This window comes from Procambarus clarkii, chromosome 32, assembly GCF_040958095.1.
Source record: "Procambarus clarkii isolate CNS0578487 chromosome 32, FALCON_Pclarkii_2.0, whole genome shotgun sequence".
NCBI classification, from domain to species: domain Eukaryota; kingdom Metazoa; phylum Arthropoda; class Malacostraca; order Decapoda; family Cambaridae; genus Procambarus; species Procambarus clarkii.
In genome coordinates this window covers 42,733,500-42,759,938 of record NC_091181.1, presented here as the reverse complement: position 1 = coordinate 42,759,938, position 26,439 = coordinate 42,733,500, and the positions used below count along the sequence as shown (strand labels likewise).

At 41.5% G+C, this 26,439-nt stretch overlaps 2 protein-coding genes across 2 annotated transcripts in view; one reads left to right on the top strand and one right to left on the bottom strand.

Annotated features, from left to right (window-relative positions):
* Positions 1–26,439, top strand: part of LOC138370419 (uncharacterized) — a 364,834-nt gene that overhangs the window by 214,830 nt on the left and 123,565 nt on the right. The gene's annotated exons all lie outside the window — the stretch shown is intronic.
* LOC123759488 (putative uncharacterized protein DDB_G0286901) overlaps positions 8,681–26,439 on the bottom strand; it is a 59,131-nt gene continuing 41,372 nt past the window's right edge. Inside the window, exons 2-4 of the mRNA XM_069334943.1 lie at positions 23,751–25,726; positions 10,407–11,905; positions 8,681–8,688 (exon numbers count right to left, since the gene is read on the bottom strand). Of these exons, the coding sequence (XP_069191044.1) occupies positions 8,681–8,688; positions 10,407–11,905; positions 23,751–25,726 (3,483 nt within the window). The remainder of the gene's footprint in view (positions 8,689–10,406; positions 11,906–23,750; positions 25,727–26,439) is intronic.

Here is a 26,439-nt window from a genome sequence, read left to right as displayed (position 1 = left end):
AGAGAGAGTGAGTTGATTCATAAGACCTTCCCAAAGTTAGATAAGAGGTATGATGGGTTCTCTTCCGCTATAATGAACCAATATATAACAAAGAATTTATTTTGTAATAACAGCATATAATATTAAAATTATATAATAATATTCATTATATATTTCCAATTTGGTTTGTCAGAATTGGAGGCCATATAAGATATTCGTTTGAGTCTGCGTTTCAAATCACTGAGGATAAAGGGCAGGAACTTCGCTCTTACCTTATTTGCCTAATTAGAAAAGCTTTTATGCATGAGAAATTGCAGAAGAGTTGAAAGTCAGAGCGGACGGAACGAAACCCTGGACAAGCCTGTTAAGTTCTTCATCACCGGCTTTTCATATTAAGTTGCTCGTAACAGGTATATCAAAAGTTAGTAGTTACAGGCATATCACATTTAGTTAGTCTTTACAGGCATTTCACATTTCGTCGTTACAGGAAATTAATATTATGCTGCTCGTTAAAGATATTGTATATCAGTTGCCCATTACTGGCACTTGATATTAAGTTACTTGAAAAAGAGAAGAAAACCGGTCACGGTGGTTGATGTGAGAATCAGAGCAAAATGTTCTGATACACAAATGAGGAAGAACAAAGTGGAGAGTGCGTGGAATGATTAATATGAGCGATTGAGAGATTAGAGAGAGATGTTGACTGATTAATGTATTGGTCTGGCGTCACAACATTCACAAGAGAGAAGGTAAGGCAATTACAACCCATCCTCCTTGTTTGATAGTACATTTTGTAACTATATGGTCGATCGTACCAATATGTACTTATGGAACCCCAGTAAGCCACTATTGTACTATATTTTCATAGTCCGGAAAAAAGCTAAAAACCAGATTTATATATTCCTAGTCCTAGTATAGCATATGTACTATATAAGGCCTCTGATAGCGTGTATTTAGCCTAGGATGGTTAGGTTAGGCTAGGTTTTTATTAGCAGCAAAATAATAAAATCTTTTCCGGTTTGTTCAAATTCAATAAAACAAAAAGTCTACTTTCTGGTAGTCGATCTCGACATGTACATTCGACCACATCGTTACTATAAGTTCCTTCATTTTAAAAGAGTGTGCAGGGTAATTATCAAGAGGAAGCACTAAACCATTACGACTATATAGTACTTTTAAAGGAAATGAGGATATGGATTTAGGATAGAAGGGAGAAAAGGATTGGCTAGGATGTTAAGTGATTAGTAACATTTGATAGGCGTGACAAATGGGAGAGACTGAAATGGTAAAAGTGAGATAGGAGGCTAAAATATCAACAGGGATAATTGAGAGGTACTTAATGATATAGAGGCAAAAGAGTATACGAGGGACAGATAGCCAGTCAGCCCTAATGAACCCTAGTGTTTAAACTAACAAAAGAGAGAGAGAGGACCCTTCACTCTATCACTTCACCTTTGAGTCGAGGAGGAGGAGTGTTGTCTCCCACCGACAAGGTAATATCTCCACAATAATTCCAAGTCCATTGGTTGTGATTAATAATTTAATGAAAGCTGCAGCTGCTAACTGGCGCGCCAGCACTTGTATTCAGTGATCGACATCCGACAAGCGTTTCATTTGAAGCGTTTGCTGCAAGTTAGTGTGATCCTGATTAGACAAAATTTGTCGTTTGTTGGTAGCGAAGCTATATTTTCTGTAATTGAAGTACACATTCGCTTGTGTAGTTCCAACATCATACTCAAGCAGCCTTGTTTTCTTGGTTAATGTGTTGTTTGTAGTGTGTGTATTGAGACCCAGCCTAACCAGTTGAGACTGGATACGCCGAGGTCATACTTTTAAGAGTCAAGGTACCTCTATTACAATGTAATTCATTCTGAAGTATTTGAAATATTTTTATTTACATTTGTATTATTGTATATTGAACTGTATGGGTGCTGCAATATTATGTTTCATGTGTTGTGTGTGAGTGTGCAACTGTTAGTTTGGTCGGCCGGCTGCTGATACTGTCCCTTCCCTTGCCTGTGTGTGTGTGTGTGTGTGCACAGCCAACGAGTGCGGTGGGTAAGCTTCTTGTTTTTGTTGAATATACATATTTGTATGATGCTTATTTTGTGTAGTTGAACATCAGCGAATGTTCCCAAGGTGTATAAGTACGTAGGAGTATTTTTCTGTTTGTTATCTGTGCACTGTGTTGAGTTATATATTATGCTGCCTGGGTAACAGCTTCTCCCCCGAATCAACCTACTCTGGCTTTGCGCCCTGGTGAGGCCACTCCAGACCGACAACCAGAGCGCAACTCTATAGTCTCCTGAGACTGATGGATGCCTACTACTACTACTTCTGTGATGATACTGTGAGTTGACCGGTAATGTCAACGAGACGACGATTGGGGACGGGGGGGGGGGGGTGCCCTGCGCGGGCACGGTGCATCAGTTGAGTTGACATGGGGACTTACCGTCCTCCAATGAAGAGTGCATCGTCGGCTGGTCTGGCATTTACGGTGCCGGTACACCACATATTGGTTGGGGGTCGCCCTGGTGGAAGTTCTGAATGTTCAGTTGTTGGAATTAGTGGGCGACCAGCTGCTTCAGGGCAACCGTGCTGTGGTAAAATTCTACCACCAGGCTGCCTTTCAGGCGTTTCTCGGGCGGTGTGAGGGAGCGTGTTTACCCTTTCCTAAATGCCGCCGGTTCTGTTAAAGCGGTGAACCTGAGTACCACCTTGACGTATGTTGCGGTGTGTGGTGCCCCTTTCGAGTTTAAAGATGGAGTTTTAACTTATTATTTTGAGCGGTTTGATACTGTGTTAAGTATTCGTTGGAACAAGGTTGTTGTCGGGCATTGTGATGGGATGCTTGACAGATCTTGCACCCTGACGATGTCACTGAAGAGTAGTGTTCCGTCATCAGTGTCCTTGTTGGGTTACACGCTCTGCTGCCTGTATAGGGGGCAACCACACACCTGTTATAGGTGTGGGCAAGAAGGTCATCTAGCTGCGGCGTGCGACGTGGGAGCAACTAGCGGGGTGAATATTTTCCGCCGCTGCTCACTTGGGACGGTTCTGAGGCCGGGTAGATGTTGTGCCTGAGGTACCTGATTGCCTGTCTGCTGCTCTGCCTGTTGAGGAGGGTTCTCGGGCTTGTGCGACGAGTGTGGTGACTGCTGTGGCCCCAGGAGTTGGTGTTGTTGAGCCGGTGAGTGTGGGTGTTGGACCGTCACCTGCACTGAGTGTGGTGGAGGGTGTCCCGGTACAGGTCCATGTCCCCCCCTCCACCTGTGAATATGGTCCTGGCTCCCGGGGACACGGGTTCTTCTGTTCTGGAGGGAATGCCTCGGCCGGGGGCGGTACCTGCCGCGCCTGTGAGTATAGACAACTGTAGTTCTGATGATTTCCTCCCTTTGCAGAAGCGTGCCCGCCGGTGTCCTGGAAGAGGTTCCCAGGATGATGTGGACCATGTGGGCGGTGTGGCCTCTGTGGGTTCTCTGGACGGAAAGGGTTTGGATCGTGTGGATGAGATGATGATGGCCGTGAGAGGGGACAGCTGGGAGTGGTGTGGTGCCTGTTCCTGCCTGCATTACGGGTGTTGCTCCTGTGTGCCGCCCCCCTCCCCCTTCCTCTAGCGCCTCCGTGAACTGTTTCTCCGGAATGAGAGGCTGTTGCCCCTGAGGTGAACACTGGTACGGATCGTACTCATGCTGGAAAAGGGTGTCATCCAGAGAGACTCCATGCCACTGCACCCTGTGCCGAGGGTCCCCGTCCAGCCGCCCCTCGAGGAGGGGGATGGGGGGTGTTTCTCATGGTAGATGTTCTGGAATTTATGCGTCGCCCACGTCGCTCGCGTGAGGGTGGCTACCCAACGCAGGATGACTGGGATGCGTGGAATGTATTTTGTCAGAAATATCCTAAGGGTCTGTTTCCGGAAAAATATGCATATTATTGACCTAGTTTACCGGTGTTTGTTTCTGTTGTGTTCAGATTGTATGAATTTTTGTTTCGTATTTATGTTGTTCCACTGTTTTCACATGTTCTCCTGCATAGTTTTCTATTGCTGTGGCGCTTCGGCCCCTTTTATGCTTCTATTTGTTTCTATTATGAGAGTTTTGTATGCCTTATACATCAGGTGTTTTGAGTATCTGTCCTTATTTTCTTGTGTGTGTCCTCGGCCTTTGGGGCTGTATTCCGTTTCGTGTGTCACGGCTGGTGTAAGTTTAGGTTGCTTGGGTTTGCGGGTATACATCTTCTCCATTGTGCTGTGTTCTTTTTATGTTCCCCTCCATCTCGTTTATATATATATATATATATATATATATATATATATATATATATATATATATATATATATATATATATAATATTGTGACGGTAACGCGTTGGTGTTCGGCTGTTTCAAAAGCTAGGGGTATGGCCTCGTCACATAAAGAAAAAAAAAAGAAAAAAGCTGGAACTTTCGTCTGTGGTAAGGTAATGGGAAGACACACAAAACACAAGTAAATTTAACAATGAAATTTTAATTACGTTAGAAAAGCAAAACATAAATAAAATTGGGCATAAAACTAGTAACAGATAAATCAATCAAACAAAATAATAAGAATAATCACTGGCAAATGAAAAGTTACGTTAATACAAGTGAATAATAGCAAAGTAAATTATATTAGTGCAGGAATATTGGCTTCAAGCTGCCACCTCCCTTAGTACACATAAGCCAAGGCTTAGTCTACCAATGAGACGTGTTAACTTGTGTGGAGCACGATATATTCTGTCTTCCCTAGGTCGCGGTGGCCCAGACATCAGCTCGTGTGGCGGGTGTTGGGGCAGGTGCGACAGGCGCCAGCCAATCAGCGACAGGCAGGCGATGGACAAGCAGTTTGCCGGTTTAACGTTGGCGGAGGCGAGCAGGTGTGCCGGTGCTGGATACGTTTTGCTCTCTGGCAAAACTTGTTGTTGTACTTGTTGGATATATCTTCTATATTAGTTGTTTCTGGGACGTAGTTTAGAGGGAAGAGCAGGCTCATTCTCTCTTGAAAGAGATTATCGTCACAATATATATATATGTATATATATATATATATATATATATATATATATATATATATATATATATATATATATATATATATATATATATATATATATATAATTTGTGGAGGCAAATTTGTGGAAGGAGCTGACCCTGGTCAGTGGAACACTCTTGCCAATTCACAGGTTCGTCCCTGAATTACGAGGGATGGGATATGAAGAGCGCCTGATGGAACTGAACCTTACGTCACTAGAAAAAAAAAGGGAGAGGGGGGGGGATGTGATAGGAACGTATAAAATACTCAAGAAAATTGACAAAGTGGAAATAGACGAAATGTTCAAGAGGAATACTAACAGAACGAGGGGACATGGGTGAAAGCTGGAAACTCAGATGAGTCACAGAGATGTTAGGAAGTTTTCTTTTAACGTGAGAGTAGTGGAAAAATGGAATGCACTTAAGGAGCAGGTTGTGCAAGCAAACTCTATTCATAATTTTAAAACTAGAAATAATAGGGAAATAGGACAGGAGTCATTGCTATAAAAAACCGATGGCTAAAAAGGCGGGATCCAAGAGTCAATGCTCGATCCTGCAGGCACAAATCGGTGAGTACAAATAGGTGAGTAAACAGGAAGCAGCCCGTAATAGCTATCCAACTCCAAGGTACCTATTAACTGCTAGGTAACAGGAGCATCAGGATGAAAGAAACTCTGCTCATTTTGTTTCTGTCATCACCGGGGATCGAACCTGGACCCTAGGATTACGAGTCAAGAGCGTTTTCCTCTCAGCTATCAGGCCCCTATCCGTGTTCATGGCTGTGTGTGCTCTTGGTAGTGTGTGTTATTGGTAGTATGTTCTTTGCAGAGTACTCACCTATTTGTGCTTGCGGGGGGGGGGGGGGGGTTGAGCTCTGCCTCTTTGGTCAGCGGAATGAGACTTGGTGAACACACGAGGAGACAAAGAGTGTGTCATGTGACACACTCACATGAGAGCTAGAATGAGATCTTGAATCTAGTGTGTGACGTGGGTCACACACGTACAACACTCGTATTGGGACCAACATGACACCTAGTGTGTATCTTGGTCCTAGAATGAGACTTTGAACCTAGTGTGTGTTCTTGATAGCGTGTATTCTTGGAAGAGTATTTTTCTGGTGAATCATGCTTATGGTATATTTTGCTCTTGGTAGAATACAGTCATGTCACAGTGAATCAGTGATAGATTGCATCATTGGCAAAGTGCGTCAATGGCCGAGTGTGTGATAGCTGTGATGCATGAAGGTGACTGAATGCGAGATAATGACTAGGACGCGCACACATGGAAGAAAAGTCGGCTCACACCAAATCGCGAAACAAGTTACACAGAAACACGGAATTTAAAATATATCCCAAGAAATACGGGAAAACAAACACACACACACACACACACACACACACACACACACACACACACACACACACACACACACACACACAAGAACGCTGAAAGAACTTTTTTAGTGTTAGAGTGGTTGACAAATGGAATGCATTAGGAAGTGATGTGGTGGAGGCTGACTCCATACACAGTTTCAAGTGTAGATATGATAGAGCCCGATAGGCTCAGGAATCTGTACACCTGTTGATTGACGGTTGAGAGGCGGGACCAAAGAGCCAGAGCTCAATCCCCGCAAACACAACTAGGAAAGTACAACTAGGTGAGTACACACACACACACACATACACACACACACACACACACACACACACACACACACACACACACACACACACACACACACACACACACACGCCCTGACGACACACGACATGATGGACTACATCACGCAGAAGGTTAAGGAGGCAGCAGACAAGTTTGTTCAGATCCAAAACGAAAAAAACGAAATGCAGATGAGAAACTCGTGGTTTAATCAGAGATGTAAACTAGCAAAGCAAGGGCGTGGAGAAACTATAAATATAATAGGACACTTGAGAACAGAGAAAGATACCAGAGTGCAGGAATGAATATGTCAGGTTGAGAAGAGAGACAGAAGGGCAATACGAAAATGACATAGCAAGGCAAAGACAACCTAAATTGTTGCACAACCATATCAGGAGAAAAACAAAAGTGAAGGAACAGGTAATGAAACTGAAGATAGGGGCAAACAGACTCATTACAAACGACAAGGAAGTGTGCGAGGAACTGGATAAGAAATTCCAGAAGGTCTTCATATTAGAGCAAAGTGAATGTCCAGAGATAAGAGAGGGAATAGTTAACTAGGCACCACTAGAAGAGTTTGGGATTACCAGTGGGGATATAAGGAAGCTTTCGCTAGAGTTGGATGTGATAAAGGCTATAGGCCCAGATAGAATCTCACCTTGGATATTAAAGGAAGGAGCAGAAGCATTGTGCCTGCCACTCTACATAATGTATAAGAAATCACTGGTAACAGATGAACTGCCAAAAATTTGGAAGATGGCTATGTAGTCCCAATATACAAGAGGTGGGAAAGACAGGAGACAAAAAGTTGGGGCAAAAAAATTTTTGTAACACAGCATCAGCATTGGTTCAGAGTTGGCAAGTCCTGCCTCACACGATTAATTGAATTCTACGACCAGGCAACAAAAATCAGGCAAGAAAGAGAGGGGTGGGCAGATTGCATATTTTTGGATTGCCAGAAAGCTTTTGACACAGTACCACACAAGAGGCTAGTGCAAAAGCTGGAGATGCAGGCAGGAGTGAAAGGGAAGATACTTTATTGAATAATGAAGTACCTAAGCAGCAGAAGACAGGGTGTCACTGTGAAGGCTGAAGTCTCAGATTGGCTAGGTATCACCAGTGGAGTCTTGCAGGGTTCAGTGCTTGGACCTATACTGTTTTTGATATATATAAATGATCTCCCAGAGGGTACAGAATCGTTCCTCTCATTGTTTGCAGATGATGCAAAAATTATGAGGGGATTAAGACAGGTAGATAGTATGTGGCTACAAGATGACCTAGACAAACTGAATGAATGGTGCAACAAATGGCTACGAAAGTTCAACCCGTGTAAATGTAAGGTAATGAAACTAAGCAGTGGAAACAGGAGGCCAGACACAGGATACCGAATGGGAGATGAAGTACTTAATGAAAGGGAAAGAGAGAAAAGATCTAAGAGTTGATATCACACCAAACCTGTCTCCTGAAGCTCACATAAAAAGAATAATATCTGCAGCGTAGGCGAGGCTGGCTAAAATCAGAACTGCCTTCAGGAACCTGAGTAAGGTATTCTTCAGAACCTTGTAATACATATGCAAGAAAAATCCGGGAGTATGCGGCTCCAGCATGGAGCCCGTACCATGTCAAGCATAAGACTAAACTGGAGAAGGTTCAAATGTTTACCTTCAGACTGGTAGCCGCTTTGGGGGTATGAGCAACGAGGAGAAGCGTCGGGAATTAAACCTCACGTCGCTGGAAGACAGGAGAGTTAGAGGGGACATGATCACCGCATACAAGACTCTTAAAAGTATTGATTAGTTAGATAAAGACATTATTTAACACAAGGGACACACGCACTAGGGGACACAGATGGAAATTGAATGCCCAAATGAGCCATAGATACATTAGAAATTATTTTTAGTGTCAGAGTAGTTGACAAATGGAATGCATTTCGAAGTGATGCGGTGGAGGCTGACTAAATACAATTTAAAGTGTAGATATGATAGCCCATTAGGCTTAGGAACCTGTACACCAATTGATAGACTGTTGAAAGGCGTAAGCAAAGAGCCAGAGCTAAACCCCCGCAACACAACTAAGTACGCACTGAGTCCAGGGCCTCGCTGAGAACATGGCCGATACAGTGGAATACGGCTCTGAATACAGTTTATAGGGCCGATACAGCCACTGAATGTAGCTATCTTCAGGTTATCTTGAGATGATTTCAAGGCTTTAGTGTCCCCGCGGCCCGGTCTTCGACCAGGCCTCCACCCCCAGGAAGCAGCCAGTGACAGCTGACTAACACCCAGGTACCTATTTTACTGCTAGGTAACAGGGGCATAGGGTGAAAGAAACTCTGCCATTGTTTTTCGCCGGCGCCTGGGATCGAACCCGGGACCACATGAACACAAGTCCAGCGTGCTGTCCACTCGGCCGACCGGCTCCCTACAGGGTATGAGCAACGAGGCTGAGTACAGGGCCTCGCGGCTGAGTGAACACCGCTCTGGGGACGTAGTCCTAAGGGCCCTGGCTAGATCTCCGGCGGAGGCGGAAACACACGAGCAGTTTCTTTCACAATGATGCGTCTGTTCACCTAGCAGTAAATAGGAACCTGGGAGTTAGATAGCTACTTTGGGCTGCTTCCTGTGTATGCGCGTATGAGATAAATATATGTAGTAGATATAAAATAGAAAAAATAGATTGGTTAGGAAGGCGAGGTCCAAGAGCTAATAGCTCGATTCTAAAGATACAAATAGTAAATACACACTCACGCGCGCGCGCAAGCGCACACAAAATAACGTTGTGTGTGTGTGTTTACATTCTCCCTCCTCGTCTCGGCTTGCTATCTTATTCACGGTGTTATCTCTATTACTTTTATTACTCCCCGGGGTTCGTTATCTGTTTTCTATAGTTCTGTGGCTGGAGAGTTGCTGTCAGTCTCGTCTGTGGCCCGTTGAGTCACAGCTCCGCCTCTGTGGCACGGACACTTCTCTTGCTTGTCTCACAGGCATTTTATTTTCGATGTTACAGATGTTCTTACTAGGAGGGCTGCTGAGTATGTTACTGTTGTGGCCACTAGGAGGCTGCTGAGTATGTTACTGTTGTGGCCACTAGGAGGCTGCTGAGTATGTTACTGTTGTGGCCACTAGGAGGGCTGCTGAGTATGTTACTGTTGTGGCCACTAGGAGGGCTGCTGAGTATGTTACTGTTGTGGCCACTAGGAGGCTGCTGAGTATGTTACTGTTGTGGCCACTAGGAGGGCTGCTGAGTATGTTACTGTTGTGGCCACTAGGAGGGCTGCTGAGTATGTTACTGTTGTGGCTACTAGGAGGGCTGCTGAGTATGTTACTGTTGTGGCCACTAGGAGGGCTGCTGAGTATGTTACCGTTGTGGCCACTAGGAGGGCTGCTGAGTATGTTACTGTTGTGGCCACTAGGAGGGCTGCTGAGTATGTTACTGTTGTGGCCACTAGGAGGGCTGCTGAGTATGTTACTGGTGTGGCCTCTAAGAGGGCTGCTGAGTATGTTACTGTTGTGGTCACTAGGAGGGCTGCTGAGTATGTTACTGTTGTGGTCACTAGGAGGGCTGCTGAGTATGTTACTGGTGTGGCCTCTAAGAGGGCTGCTGAGTATGTTACTGTTGTGGCCACTGGGAGGGCTGCTGAGTATGTTACTGGTGTGGCCTCTAAGAGGGCTGCTGAGTATGTTACTGTTGTGGTCACTAGGAGGGCTGGTGAGTATGTTACCATTGTGGTCACTAAGAGGCCTGCTGAGTATGTTACCGTTGTGGCCACTAGGAGGGCTGGTGAGTATGTTACCATTGTGGTCACTAGGAGGGCGGCTGAGTATGTTACCGTTGTGGCCACTAGAAGAGCTGCTGAGTATGGTACCGTTGTGGCCACTAGGAGGGCTGCTGAGTATGTTACCGTTGTGGCCACTAGGAGGGCTGCTGAGTATGTTACCGTTGTGGCCACTAGGAGGGCTGCTGAGTATGTTACCGTTGTGGCCACTAGGAGGGCTGCTGAGTATGTTACCGTTGTGGCCACTAGGAGGGCTGCTGAGTATGTTACTGTTGTGGCCACTAGGAGGGCTGCTGAGTATGTTACCGTTGTGGTCACTAAGAGGGCTGCTGAGTATGTTACCGTTCTGGCCACTAGGAGGGCTGCTGAGTATGTTACCGTTGTGGCCACTAGGAGGGCTGCTGAGTATGTTACCGTTGTGGCCACTAGGAGGGCTGCTGAGTATGTTACTGTTGTGGCCACTAGGAGGGCTGCTGAGTATGTTACCGTTGTGGTCACTAAGAGGGCTGCTGAGTATGTTACCGTTCTGGCCACTAGGAGGGCTGCTGAGTATGTTACCGTTGTGGCCACTAGGAGGGCTGGTGAGTATGTTACCGTTGTGGTCACTAGGAGGGCGGCTGAGTATGTTACCGTTGTGGCCACTAGAAGGGCTGCTGAGTATGTTACCGTTGTGGCCACTAAGAGGGCTGCTGAGTATGTTACCGTTGTGGCCACTAGGAGGGCTGCTGAGTATGTTACCGTTGTGGCCACTAGGAGGGCTGCTGGGTATGTTACCGTTGTGGCCACTAGGAGGGCTGCTGAGTATGTTACTGTTGTGGCCACTAGGAGGGCTGCTGAGTATGTTACCGTTGTGGTCACTAAGAGGGCTGCTGAGTATGTTACCGTTGTGGCCACTAGGAGGGCTGGTGAGTATGTTACCGTTGTGGCCACTAGGAGGGCTGGTGAGTATGTTACCGTTGTGGCCACTAGGAGGGCTGCTGAGTATGTTACCGTTGTGGTCACTAGGAGGGCTGGTGAGTATGTTACCGTTGGGGTCACTAGGAGGGCGGCTGAGTATGTTACCGTTGTGGCCACTAGAAGAGCTGCTGAGTATGTTACCGTTGTGGTCACTAGGAGGGCTGGTGAGTATGTTACCGTTGTGGCCACTAGAAGGGCTGCTGAGTATGTTACCGTTGTGGTCACTAGAAGGGCTGCTGAGTATGTTACCGTTGTGGTCACTAGAAGGGCTGCTGAGTATGTTACCGTTGTGGTCACTAGAAGCGCTGCTGAGTATGTTACCATTGTGGTCACCAGGAGAGCTGCTGAGTATGTTACCGTTGTGGTCACTAGGAGGGCTGCTGAGTATGTTACCTTTGTGGATACTAGGAGTGCTGCTGAGTATGTTACCGTTGTGGTCACTAGGAGGGCTGCTGAGTATGTTACCGTTGTGGATACTAGGAGTGCTGCTGAGTATGTTACGTTGTGGTCACTAGAAGCGCTGCTGAGTATGTTACCGTTGTGGTCACTAGAAGGGCTGCTGAGTATGTTACCGTTGTGGTCACTAGAAGGGCTGCTGAGTATGTTACCGTTGTGGTCACTAGAAGGGCTGCTGAGTATGTTACCGTTGTGGTCACTAGAAGCGCTGCTGAGTATGTTACCGTTGTGGTCACCAGGAGAGCTGCTGAGTATGTTACCGTTGTGGATACTAGGAGTGCTGCTGAGTATGTTACCGTTGTGGTCACTAGGAGGGCTGCTGAGTATGTTACCGTTGTGGTCACTAGGAGGGCTGCTGAGTATGTTACCGTTGTGGATACTAGGAGTGCTGCTGAGTATGTTACCGTTGTGGTCACTAGGAGGGCTGCTGAGTATGTTACCGTTGTGGATACTAGGAGTGCTGCTGGATATGTTACCGTTGTGGTCTCTAGGAGGGCTGCTGAGTACGTTACCGTTGTGGATACTAGGAGTGCTGCTGAGTATGTTACGTTGTGGTCACTAGAAGCGCTGCTGAGTATGTTACCGTTGTGGTCACTAGAAGGGCTGCTGAGTATGTTACCGTTGTGGTCACTAGAAGGGCTGCTGAGTATGTTACCGTTGTGGTCACTAGAAGGGCTGCTGAGTATGTTACCGTTGTGGTCACTAGAAGCGCTGCTGAGTATGTTACCGTTGTGGTCACCAGGAGAGCTGCTGAGTATGTTACCGTTGTGGATACTAGGAGTGCTGCTGAGTATGTTACCGTTGTGGTCACTAGGAGGGCTGCTGAGTATGTTACCGTTGTGGTCACTAGGAGGGCTGCTGAGTATGTTACCGTTGTGGATACTAGGAGTGCTGCTGAGTATGTTACCGTTGTGGTCACTAGGAGGGCTGCTGAGTATGTTACCGTTGTGGATACTAGGAGTGCTGCTGGGTATGTTACCGTTGTGGTCTCTAGGAGGGCTGCTGAGAGTAGTAGGGTGTACGACTCACAGACGAATTTTTTTTTCTGGGAGAAAACTCGTTTGTGAGTCGTGGGGGTTTCAGGTGAATTTGGAAATTCCCCTGTGAGTCGTACGACTCACAGACGAATTTTTGTTTTCTGGGAAATTCGTGTCTGGGAGTGAGGGTTTTCAGGTAAATTTTGTGTCTCAGATTTTAGAAGTTGTTAAAGTTCTTATGATGAAAATAATTTCCGAGACTTAGAAGTTTGTTAAAGGTCTTATGGGAGAAATTCAAATTCGCTTTTAAGAGCCAGCATTTCCAGGAGAACTCTACGGACATATTATGCCTGTTTTCAACTTACAAAATTCGTCTGTGAGCCATGGTTTTCAGGTCCAAAGGGAAAAAATCGTCTGTGGGAGCCAGGGTTTTCCCTCCCCCTGCATCCCCGCTTGTACCTCACACCCCCTCCATCCCCCCTTACCTCGCAATCTGTCGCCGCACCTGTATTTACCTTACGCCGGCCAGCCAGACATCGCATACAGGTTACCTCTTATCTTATCTTATCTTCTCCATAATATCTGGACCGTCCCTCCACTCTCTCTCTCTCTCCTCTTCATATTATTCTCTCTTCCAATTTCCTTACAGTTATTTTCAGAGTTTCAAATAATCATAGAAGTTTATTTATATGTTTATGACCTAATTTGTAAAAAGACCATTTTCAGAGAATATTGTCTTAGATGTTTTGTTAAGGAAAACAGACAACTTAGCCATAACATTTAGTTTTATATCCATTTACGGCAATTTCACCTGTAAAGACCAAAATTGAACAGAGCCCAGTTATAGACAGAATTTCGTCAGAGACCATTTTATACCTAAAAATGAACAGAGCCCACTTTGCTAGCAAAATTAGTCAGAGACAGTTTTAAGCTCAAATTTCATCAGAGTCCTGTAATCTGTGAAAATTTGACAGAGTCCATTTTATACCCAATTTTCGTCAGAGTCCAGTTTATGCTCAAATTCGCCAGAGTCTACTTTGAGAGCAAAATTCATCAGAGTCCAGTTCTTGATCGAAATTAATCAGAGTCCAATTGAAGACCCAAATTTGACAGAGACAACATTTTCGCTACTAGCAGTCCAATCCCCCTGAAATTTTAAACAGTCATATTTCAGTCGTAGTAAATAAGATCAAGTCAGTTACTGAGCTCCAGCTCTCGTCCCCCACCCTACTCCACCCTCAAGTCTTTGTTAATATCCTATCAATTCCCCTGAAATTTTTACCCTCTGTATTTCAGGCACCGTAAATAAGATCAAAACAGTTAACGAGCTCCAGCTCTCGTCCCCACTTTAGTTCTCTCTCGTATCTTTGTAAATAACCCATCAATTTCCCTGAAAATTTTACCCTCTGTATTTCAGACATAGTAAATATGATGTAAACAATTATAAAACTCTAGCTCTTGTCCTCTGTCCAAGTTCACTCCTGTAAATTCATTACTATCAGTCCAAATCCCCCTGAGATTTAATCACCCAACTACATTTTCAGAGATAGTAAATAAAAACCAGTTCAGTTATCAAGTTTCAACTTTTGTCCCCCAGCTTAGTTCATTTTGTACAAGTTCTTTATTTTCCAACTAAATCACCCTGAGATTTAAGATCACCTTATTTCTAACGTAGTAAAATTAATCTGGACATTAACCAAGCTCATTTCCTCTGTCTTAGATCATCGAACATAAATATATCCGATCAAGTCCCTCTCCAGCCTAACTCTTTATCAGAGTAGTCACAAAACCCCAACCTGTGTAATTATCTTTCAACCCCAACGTATCCAAACCTTCAATAATCATCATCATACTGTATTTGCATATTTTCTTTATATTCAGCTGTGTTCTTCACATTTTGTCCATGTTTTCTGTGTTCATTCCATGTTCTACAAATGTTCACAGCATGCTCAGTTCAAATTTTTTCTACCATTTTCCCCGTATGTTCACTATGTTCTTTGTCATGTTTTCATGTACATCATATGTTCTCTGTATAACTTTTATACTCAATATTCATGTTCACTGTATTCATCAACTTTTCTTACATGTGTTCTGTGCCATGTTCCCCATATGTTCTCTATGTTCATTCCCTTACATGTTATTTAACGTTCCTTAACTAAACTTATTATCCAATCAACCAAAAAATAGTCAGGAATAATCTCATTCAACACCGTTCTTAACTAAAACAACCTTTCTCTTAGCTAAAAATTGTCAAAGGAATCTTTCCAGCACTGTTCATAACTAAACTTATTCCCTAGTCATCAGAAAATAACCGTGTTCTTCATGTTTTATTGTCATTTCATAACTAAAATTATCCATCAATCAACAGAAAAAGTCATATTCATCATCATTGTTCCTAACTAAAATTATGTTTTGTCAAGTAAGAAAAAATAGTCAAAGATATCTTTCATCGCTGTTCTTAACTAACATTATACTTCGGGGGAGCACAAAATAGTCTCCCTCGTCATGTTTTGTCTTTTTCCTTAACTAAAAGAATTCATCAGTCAACTAAAAAATAGTCATATTCACCATTGTTCCTAACTAAAATTATATGTCGTTAAGTAAGAAATATAGTCAAAGACACTCTTCGAGACATCAAGTAGTTACTCAAAGACGTCAAAGTTAATCTAAGAATCATCTTTCATCAAAAAGTATTTTCTCGTTCATCAAAGTTAATCTCAGAGTTAACAAAGGTAATCTCTAACTCACTTTCGTACATCAAAGTTGTTTCAAAGACATCAAAGTTATTCTCAGAGTTATCCAAAGATATTCTCATGTCCACAAAAGTTATTCTGAGCTATCAAAGTTAATCTCAGACATCTTCGTTCATAAAAGTTATTCTCAGTCATGAAATGTTATTCTCTAAGTAACTTTCCGTTCATCAAAGATATTCTCTCTAAGCCATCAATGTTCTTCTCTAAGACATAAAAAGTTATTCTCTATGTCATCAAAAAGTTATTCTCTGAGCTAACAAAATACTACTCATGTTCTCAAAAGACATTCTCAAAGTCATCGAAGTTATTCAAAGAGCTAACAAAGTTATTCTCAGAGTCACCTTCGTTCTTCAGAGAAACTTTCCAAAACATCTTTGTTCATCAAAGTTATTCTCGGAGTCATCAAAAGGTATTCTCTAACTCACTTTTGGTCATTAAAGTTAATTTCTATGTTATAAAAGTTTGTCTCAGAGACATCTAAAGTTAATCTTAGAGTTATCAAATGTAATCTCTAACTCACTTTTGTTCATCAAAGTTGATCTCAGGGTTAACAAAGGTAATCTCTAACTCACTTTCGTTCATCAAAGTTGTTTCAAAGACATCAAAGTTAATCTCAGAGTTATCCAAAGACATTCTTAAAGTCATCAAAGTTATTCTAAGAGCTATCAAACGTGTTCTCAAAGTCATCAAAGTTATTCACAGAGTCATCAAAGTTATTTTGTAACTCACTTTTGTTCATTAAAGTTAATTTCTATGTTATAAAAGTTATTCTCAGAGACGTCTAAAGTTAATCTTGCTCATCAAAGTTATTCTAAGAGCTATCAAACTTGTTCTCAAAGTCATCAAAGTTATTCACAGAGTCATCAAAGTTATTCTGTAACTCACTTTTGTTCATTAAAGTTAATTTCTATGTTATAAAAGTTATTCTCAGAGACATCTAAAGTTAATCTTGCTCTTCAAAGTTGTTCTCTAAGACATAAATATTATTCTCTAAGACATCAATGTTGTTCTCTAAGACATCAATGTTGTTCTCTAAGACATCAAAGATGTTCTCTAAATCATAAAAGTTAATCGTTAAGTCACCTTCGTTCATTAGAGAAACTTTCCAATCCATATTCGTTGACCAGAGTTATTCTCAGTCATCAAAGCGATCTCTAAAAATTGTTCTCTAAGACACCTTCGTTCATCAAAGAAACTCTCCTTCTTCCATCATGTTATTCTTTAAGACATCTTCAGTCATAAAATTTCTCTCCAAATGAAACTAGTTCAGCTTTTCATACCAAACCTGCACTTCTGTTAAAACATATTTTCTTAGTTGCTTTACCCTAAAACTGTTCTCTGAACTACACTGTTCAAACCTATGTAACCTATCCTCTCCACCCAATGTTACTTAGTTAACGTAACGTTCCTAAACCTAACTTTACCTATCCTAACATAACTTACCTTACCTTACCTATCTTACCTAACTTTACCTATCTTACCTAACTTAACCTGCATAACCTAACTTTACCTTTCCTAACATAACTTACCTTACCTATCTTACCTAACTTTACCTATCTTACCTAACTTAACCTTCATAACCTAACTTTACCTATCCTAACATAACTTACCTTACCTATCTTACCTAGCTTTACCTATCCTAACATAACTTACCTTACCTATCATACCTAACTTACCTAACCTAACTTACCTACATTTACCTAACTTAACCTGCTTAACCTAACTTTACCTATCCTAACTTAACTTACCTAACTTATCCTGCTTAACCTAACTTACCTACATTACCTAACTTAACCTGCTTAACCTAACTTTACCTATCCTAACTTAACTTTCCTGCATTACCTAACTTAACCTGCTTAACCTAACTTACCTTACCTTACCTAACTTAACCTGCTTAACCTAACTTACATAACTTAACCTAACTTACCTAACTTAACCTAACTTACCTTACCTTACCTAACTTAACCTGCTTAACCTAACTTACATAATTTAACCTGCTTAACCTAACTTATATAACTTATCTTACCTATCCTAACCTAACTTGCTTTACCTAACTTAATCTTACATTCCCAAACTGATGTATCCTAACTTATCTAGTCCAACCAGACATGATCTAACTTACATAAGTATTCCTGCTTGTCTTTTGTGTTTCGTCAATCATTGTCTCATATTCATTTACTCATTTCATTAGTTAATTTCTCAAATGGTCACTTATGCATTTCAAGTCCTATTTGTTAGAGATTGGATATTTAAGCATTTCAAAGAATTTTTGTCATATATGGGCATTTACTCATTTCAAGGGTTAATTTCTCAAATGGACGTTTTTGCATTTCAAGTGCTATTTGTTTAAGATTGGGTGTTTAACCATTTCAAAGGATTTTTGTTATATATGGGAATTTACTCGTTTCAAGGGCTAATTTCTCAAATGGTCATTTTTGCAGATCAAGGGTTATTTGTTAAAGTTCATCAAGTTGCTGATAAGTTGTATTTATTATGTTTGTTATCATTTATTCTTATTCCCCAACCCTTTAACCTAACCTTTCAGATGTAGTTTATTGTGTTTTTTGACGTATTTGTTGAATATATTATCCTTTTCCTAACCTTTCAGATGTAGTTTTGTTTCTCCTTTTTGTATATTTTTACCCAAACCCTCCATCCCACTTAACCTTCTTTCCTTCTTTTACTTTGTTTTCACATATAAGTTCATTCTTTATCATAGTAATAATAAAAATTACATTAGTAAAGAATCAGATCTACTAAGACTTGAATTTGAGAAAAAAGAAAAACTAAGTGAATGAGAGTGAGGGTGAGAGAATGGGAGCATTAAGACTTGAATTTGAGAAGCAAGAGAGCATTTGAGCAAATGAGTGAGTGAGAGGGGGAGGAAGAGTGAGAATAAGGGAGAGAGATAGAAAAGGAGGGTTAGAAGGAGTAGGAGAAACAAAGTAAAAGAAGGAAAGAAGGTTAAGTGGGATGGTGGGTTTGGGTAAAAATATACAAAAAGGAGAAACAAAACTACATCTGAAAGGTTAGGAAAAGGATAATATATTCAACAAATACGTCAAAAAACACAATAAACTACATCTGAAAGGTTAGGTTAAAGGGTTGGGGAATAAGAATAAATGATAACAAACATAATAAATACAACTTATCAGCAACTTGATGAACTTTAACAAATAACCCTTGATCTGCAAAAATGACCATTTGAGAAATTAGCCCTTGAAACGAGTAAATTCCCATATATAACAAAAATCCTTTGAAATGGTTAAACACCCAATCTTAAACAAATAGCACTTGAAATGCAAAAACGTCCATTTGAGAAATTAACCCTTGAAATGAGTAAATGCCCATATATAACAAAAATTCTTTGAAATGCTTAAATATCCAATCTCTAACAAATAGGACTTGAAATGCAAAAGTGACCATTTGAGAAATTAACTAATGAAATGAGTAAATGAATATGAGACAATGATTGACGAAACACAAAAGACAAGCAGGAATACTTATGTAAGTTAGATCATGTCTGGTTGGACTAGATAAGTTAGGATACATCAGTTTGGGAATGTAAGATTAAGTTAGATAAAGCAAGTTAGGTTAGGATAGGTAAGATAAGTTATATAAGTTAGGTTAAGCAGGTTAAATTATGTAAGTTAGGTTAAGCAGGTTAAGTTAGGTAAGGTAAGGTAAGTTAGGTTAAGCAGGTTAAGTTAGGTAATGCAGGTAAGTTAAGTTAGGATAGGTAAAGTTAGGTTAAGCAGGTTAAGTTAGGTAATGTAGGTAAGTTAGGTTAAGCAGGATAAGTTAGGTAAGTTAAGTTAGGATAGGTAAAGTTAGGTTAAGCAGGTTAAGTTAGGTAAATGTAGGTAAGTTAGGTTAGGTATGATAGGTAAGGTAAGTTATGTTAGGATAGGTAAAGTTAGGTAAGATAGGTAAGGTAAGGTAAGTTATGTTAGGATAGGTAAAGTTAGGTTATGAAGGTTAAGTTAGGTAAGATAGGTAAAGTTAGGTAAGATAGGTAAGGTAAGGTAAGTTATGTTAGGATAGGTAAAGTTAGGTTATGCAGGTTAAGTTAGGTAAGATAGGTAAAGTTAGGTAAGATAGGTAAGGTAAGGTAAGTTATGTTAGGATAGGTAAAGTTAGGTTTAGGAACGTTACGTTAACTAAGTAACATTGGGTGGAGAGGATAGGTTACATAGGTTTGAACAGTGTAGTTCAGAGAACAGTTTTAGGGTAAAGCAACTAAGAAAATATGTTTTAACAGAAGTGCAGGTTTGGTATGAAAAGCTGAACTAGTTACATTTGGAGAGAAATTTTATGACTGAAGATGTCTTAAAGAATAACATGATGGAAGAAGGAGAGTTTTTTAGATGAACGAAGGTGTCTTAGAGAACAACTTTTAGAGATTGCTTTGATGACTCTGAGAATAACTCTGGTCAACGAATATGGATTGGAAAGTTTCTCTAATGAACGAAGGTGACTTAACGATTAACTTTTATGATTTAGAGAACATCTTTGATGTCTTAGAGAACAACATTGATGTCTTAGAGAACAACATTGATGTCTTAGAGAATAACATTTATGTCTTAGAGAACAACTTTGAAGAGCAAGATTAACTTTAGATGTCTCTGAGAATAACTTTTATAACATAGAAATTAACTTTAATGAACAAAAGTGAGTTACAAAATAACTTTGATGACTCTGTGAATAACTTTGATGACTTTGAGAACACGTTTCATAGCTCTTAGAATAACTTTGATGACTTTGAGAATGTCTTTGGATAACTCTGAGATTAACTTTGATGTCTTTGAAACAACTTTGATGAACGAGAGTGAGTTAGAGATTACCTTTGTTAACTCTGAGATCAACTTTGATGAACAAAAGTGAGTTAGAGATTACATTTGATAACTCTAAGATTAACTTTAGATGTCTCTGAGACAAACTTTTATAACATAGAAATTAACTTTAATGACCAAAAGTGAGTTAGAGAATACCTTTTGATGACTCCGAGAATAACTTTGATGAACAAAGATGTTTTGGAAAGTTTCTCTGAAGAACGAAGGTGACTCTGAGAATAACTTTGTTAGCTCTTTGAATAACTTCGATGACTTTGAGAATGTCTTTTGAGAACATGAGTAGTATTTTGTTAGCTCAGAGAATAACTTTTTGATGACATAGAGAATAACTTTTTATGTCTTAGAGAAGAACATTGATGGCTTAGAGAGAATATCTTTGATGAACGGAAAGTTACTTAGAGAATAACATTTCATGACTGAGAATAACTTTTATGAACGAAGATGTCTGAGATTAACTTTGATAGCTCAGAATAACTTTTGTGGACATGAGAATATCTTTGGATAACTCTGAGAATAACTTTGATGTCTTTGAAACAACTTTGATGTACGAAAGTGAGTTAGAGATTACCTTTGTTAACTCTGAGATTAACTTTGATGAACGAGAAAATACTTTTTGATGAAAGATGATTCTTAGATTAACTTTGACGTCTTTGAGTAACTACTTGATGTCTCGAAGAGTGTCTTTGACTATATTTCTTACTTAACGACATATAATTTTAGTTAGGAACAATGGTGAATATGACTATTTTTTAGTTGACTGATGAATTCTTTTAGTTAAGGAAAAAGACAAAACATGACGAGGGAGACTATTTTGTGCTCCCGAAGTATAATGTTAGTTAAGAACAGCGATGAAAGATATCTTTGACTATTTTTTCTTACTTGACAAAACATAATTTTAGTTAGGAACAATGATGATGAATATGACTTTTTCTGTTGATTGATGGATAATTTTAGTTATGAAATGACAATGAAACATGAAGAACACGGTTATTTTCTGATGACTAGGGAATAAGTTTAGTTATGAACAGTGCTGGAAAGATTCCTTTGACAATTTTTAGCTAAGAGAAAGGTTGTTTTAGTTAAGAACGGTGTTGAATGAGATTATTCCTGACTATTTTTTGGTTGATTGGATAATAAGTTTAGTTAAGGAACGTTAAATAACATGTAAGGGAATGAACATAGAGAACATATGGGGAACATGGCACAGAACACATGTAAGAAAAGTTGATGAATACAGTGAACATGAATATTGAGTATAAAAGTTATACAGAGAACATATGATGTACATGAAAACATGACAAAGAACATAGTGAACATACGGGGAAAATGGTAGAAAAAATTTGAACTGAGCATGCTGTGAACATTTGTAGAACATGGAATGAACACAGAAAACATGGACAAAATGTGAAGAACACAGCTGAATATAAAGAAAATATGCAAATACAGTATGATGATGATTATTGAAGGTTTGGATATGTTGGGGTTGAAAGATAATTACACAGGTTGGGGTTTTGTGACTACTCTGATAAAGAGTTAGGCTGGAGAGGGACTTGATCGGATATATTTATGTTCGATGATCTAAGACAGAGGAAATGAGCTTGGTTAATGTCCAGATTAATTTTACTACGTTAGAAATAAGGTGATCTTAAATCTCAGGGTGATTTAGTTGGAAAATAAAAAACTTGTACAAAATGAACTAAGCTGGGGGACAAGAGTTGAAACTTGATAACTGAACTGGTTTTTATTTACTATCTCTGAAAATGTAGTTGGGTGATTAAATCTCAGGGGGATTTGGACTGATAGTAATGAATTTACAGGAGTGAACTTGGACAGAGGACAAGAGCTAGAGTTTTATAATTGTTTACATCATATTTACTATGTCTGAAATACAGAGGGTAAAATTTTCAGGGAAATTGATGGGTTATTTACAAAGATACGAGAGAGAACTAAAGTGGGGACGAGAGCTGGAGCTCGTTAACTGTTTTGATCTTATTTACGGTGCCTGAAATACAGAGAGTAAAAATTTCAGGGGAATTGATAGGATATTAACAAAGACTTGAGGGTGGAGTAGGGTGGGGGACGAGAGCTGGAGCTCAGTAACTTACTTGATCTTATTTACTACGACTGAAATATGATTGTTTAAAATTTCAGGGGGATTGGACTGCTAGTAGCGAAAATGTTGTCTCTGTCAAATTTGGGTCTTCAATTGGACTCTGATTAATTTCGATCAAGAACTGGACTCTGATGAATTTTGCTCTCAAAGTAGACTCTGGCGAATTTGAGCATAAACTGGACTCTGACGAAAATTGGGTATAAAATGGACTCTGTCAAATTTTCACAGATTACAGGACTCTGATGAAATTTGAGCTTAAAACTGTCTCTGACTAATTTTGCTCTCAAATTAGACTCTGGCGAATTTCTGTTGATAATTGGACTCTGATGAAATATGAGCTAAAAACTGTCTCTGACTAATTTTGCTAGCAAAGTGGACTCTGTTCATTTTTAGGTATAAAATGGTCTCTGACGAAATTCTGTCTATAACTGGGCTCTGTTCAATTTTGGTCTTTACAGGTGAAATTGCCGTAAATGGATATAAAACTAAATGTTATGACTAAGTTGTCTGTTTTCCTTAACAAAACATCTAAGACAATATTCTCTGAAAATGGTCTTTTTACAAATTCGGTCATAAACATATAAATAAACTTCTATGATTATTTGAAACTCTGAAAATAACTGTAAGGAAATAGGAAGAGAGAATAATATGAAGAGGAGAAAGAGAGTGGAGGGACGGTCCAGATATTATGGAGAAGATAAGATAAGATAAGAGGTAACCTGTATGCGATGTCTGGCTGGCCGGCGTAAGGTAAATACAGGTGCGGCGACAGATTGCGAGGTAAGGGGGGAGGGAGGGGGTGTGAGGTACAAGCGGGGATGCAGGGGGAGGGAAAACCCTGGCTCCCACAGACGATTTTTTCCCTTTGGACCTGAAAACCATGGCTCACACAGACGAATTTTGTAAGTTGAAAACAGGTAAAATATGTCCGTAGAGTTCTCCAGGAAATGCTGGCTCTTAAAAGCGAATTTGAATTTCTCCCATAAGACCTTTAACAAACTTCTAAGTCTCGGAAATTATTTTCATCATAAGAACTTTAACAACTTCTAAAATCTGAGACACAAAATTTACCTGAAAACACTCACTCCCAGACACGAATTTCCCCGAAAACAAAAATTCGTCTGTGAGTCGTACGACTCACGGGGGAATTTCCAAATTCACCTGAAACCCCCACGACTCACAAACGAATTTTCTCCCAGAAAAAAAAATTCGTCTGTGAGTCGTACACCCTACTACTGCTGAGTATGTTTCCGTTGTGGTCACTAGGAGGGCTGCTGAGTATGTTACCAGTGAGGTCACCAGGAGAGCTGCTGAGTATGGTACCAGTGAGGTCACTAGGAGGGCTGCTGAGAATGTTACCGTTGTGGTCACTAGGAGGGCTGCTGAGTATGTTACCGTTGTGGTCACAAGGCGGGCTGCTGAGTATGTTACTATTGTGGTCACTAGGAGAGCTGCTGAGTATGTTACCGTTGTGGTCACTAGGAGGGCTGCTGAGTATGTCACCGTTGTGGTCACTAGGAGGTCTGCTGAGTATGTTACCAGTGAGGTCACCAGGAGAGCTGCTGAGTATGGTACCAGTGAGGTCACCAGTAGGGCTGCTGTGTATGTTACCGTTGTGGTCACTGGGAGGGCTGCTGAGTATGTTACCGTTGTGGTCACTCGGAGGGCTGCTGAGTATGTTACCATTGTGGTCACTAGGAGGGCTGCTGAGCGTGTTACCGTTGTGGTCACTAGGAGGGCTGCTGAGCATGTTACCGTTGAGGTCACCAGGAGGGCTGCTGAGCATGTTACCGTTGAGGTCACCAGGAGGGCTGCTGAGTATGTTACCGTTGTGATCACAAGGAGGGCTGCTGAGTATGTTACCGTTGTGGTCACTAGAAGGGCTGCTGAGTATGTTACCGTTGTGGTCACTAGAAGGGCTGCTGAGTATGTTACCGTTGTGGTCACTAGGAGGGCTGCTGAGTATGTTACCGTTGTGGTCACTAGGAGGGCTGCTGAGTATGTTACCGTTGTGGATACTAGGAGGGCTGCTGAGTATGTTACCGTTGTGGATACTAGGAGGGCTGCTGAGTATGTTACCAGGGAGGTCACTAGGAGGGCTGCTGAGTATGTTACCGTTGTGGCCACTAGGAGGGTTGCTGAGTATGTTACCAGTGAGGTCACTAGGAGGGCTGGTGAGTATGTTACCAGTAAGGTCACCAGGAGGGCTGCTGAGTGTGTTACCATTGTGGATACTAGGAAGGCTGCTGAGTATGTTACCGTTGAGGTCACCAGCAGGGCTGCTGAGCATGTTACCAGTGAGGTCACTATGAGGGCTGCTGAGTATGTTACCGTTGAGATCACCTTGAGGGCTGCTGAGTATGTTACCGTTGAGGTCACCAGGAGGGTTGCTGAGTATGTTACCGTTGTGGCCACTAGAAGGGCTGCCGAGTATGTTACCAATGAGGTCACTAGGAGGGTTGCTGAATATGTTACGAGTGAGGTCACTAGGAGGGCTGCTGAGTATGTTACTGTTGTGGTCGCTAGGAGGGCTGCTGAGTATGTTACAGCTGTGGCCACTAGGAGGGCTGCTGAGTATGTTACCAGTGAGGTCACTAGGATGGCTGCTGAGTATGTTACCGTTGTGGTCACCAGGAGGGCTGCTGAGTATGTTACCGTTGTTGTCACTAGGAGGGCTGCTGAGTATGTTACTGTTGTTGTCACTAGGAGGGCTGCTGAGTATGTTACCGTTTGGGTCACCAGGAGGTCTGCTGAGTAGGTTACCATTGAGGTCACAAGGAGGGCTGCTGAGTATGTTACCGTTGAGGTCACCTGGAGGGCTGCTGAGTATGTTACCGTTGTGGTCACCAGGAGGGCTGCTGAGTATGTTACCGTTGTAGTCACTAGGAGGGCTGCTGAGTATGTTACCGTTGTGGTCACCTGGAGGGCTGCTGAGTATGTTACCGTTGAGGTCACCTGGAGGGCTGCTGAGTATGTTACCGTTGTGGTCACCAGGAGGGCTGCTGAGTATTTTACCGTTGTAGTCATTAGGAGGGCTGCTGAGTATGTTACCGTTGTGGTCACCTGGAGGGCTGCTGAGTATGTTACCGTTGTAGTCATTAGGAGGGCTGCTGAGTATGTTACCGTTGAGGTCACCAGGAGGGCTGCTGAGTTTCGTCTGTCAAAACGCTCTTGCAGCCTCATGTTACAGAATGAGTCTTGTTCATCCTTGCTGAATAGACACTGTACTTCTGAGCTGCGGAGTCTATTCCCCTCCGGTTTTATCTTCCCTGATGGTTAGTCGATCCGAGACTTTTACACCTTACCCAGAGGTAAGGTGAATGTTGTTTGTTTATTTGCTCCAGTTACACATTCGTTGCGGGATCGGATTAACTATTATTATTCACAAGGTGATAATAATTCTTAACGCTGTTAAATAGTTAGGGATACGTGTCGTTGTTTTGTTTGTTATTGGTCTGGCCACGCTGCTCATTATTCGCCTTGTTGTGTGTCTGCCTCGTTATCTCTGCTCGTTATCCTGGTAGCTATCCCTGTTTCGCTTGTTACCCTTCAAGGATCCTGGCTCTTGCTCTTCACCTAACCATTCAGCCGCCTCGCTAATCCTTCTGAATACCAATCTGTAGTTAGCGAGTTATATCTCTTGTTGTTACCTCATTCGTCGTCTCTCTCGCTACTCCCTCCACCCTCCTCACTGGTCACCTCCTTCGCTACGCTTGTGTTCCTGTGTTTATCATTGTTTTCCTAGTCCAGTTACGGCTGTTGTGTTCCCGCTCGCTGACTGTTGCTTGCCTTAATCTCTCTCTCTCTCACTCCTTATCTTGCTCTCCCTCTCACTCCATCCCTTTCTTACCCCGCACTCTCTCTCACTTT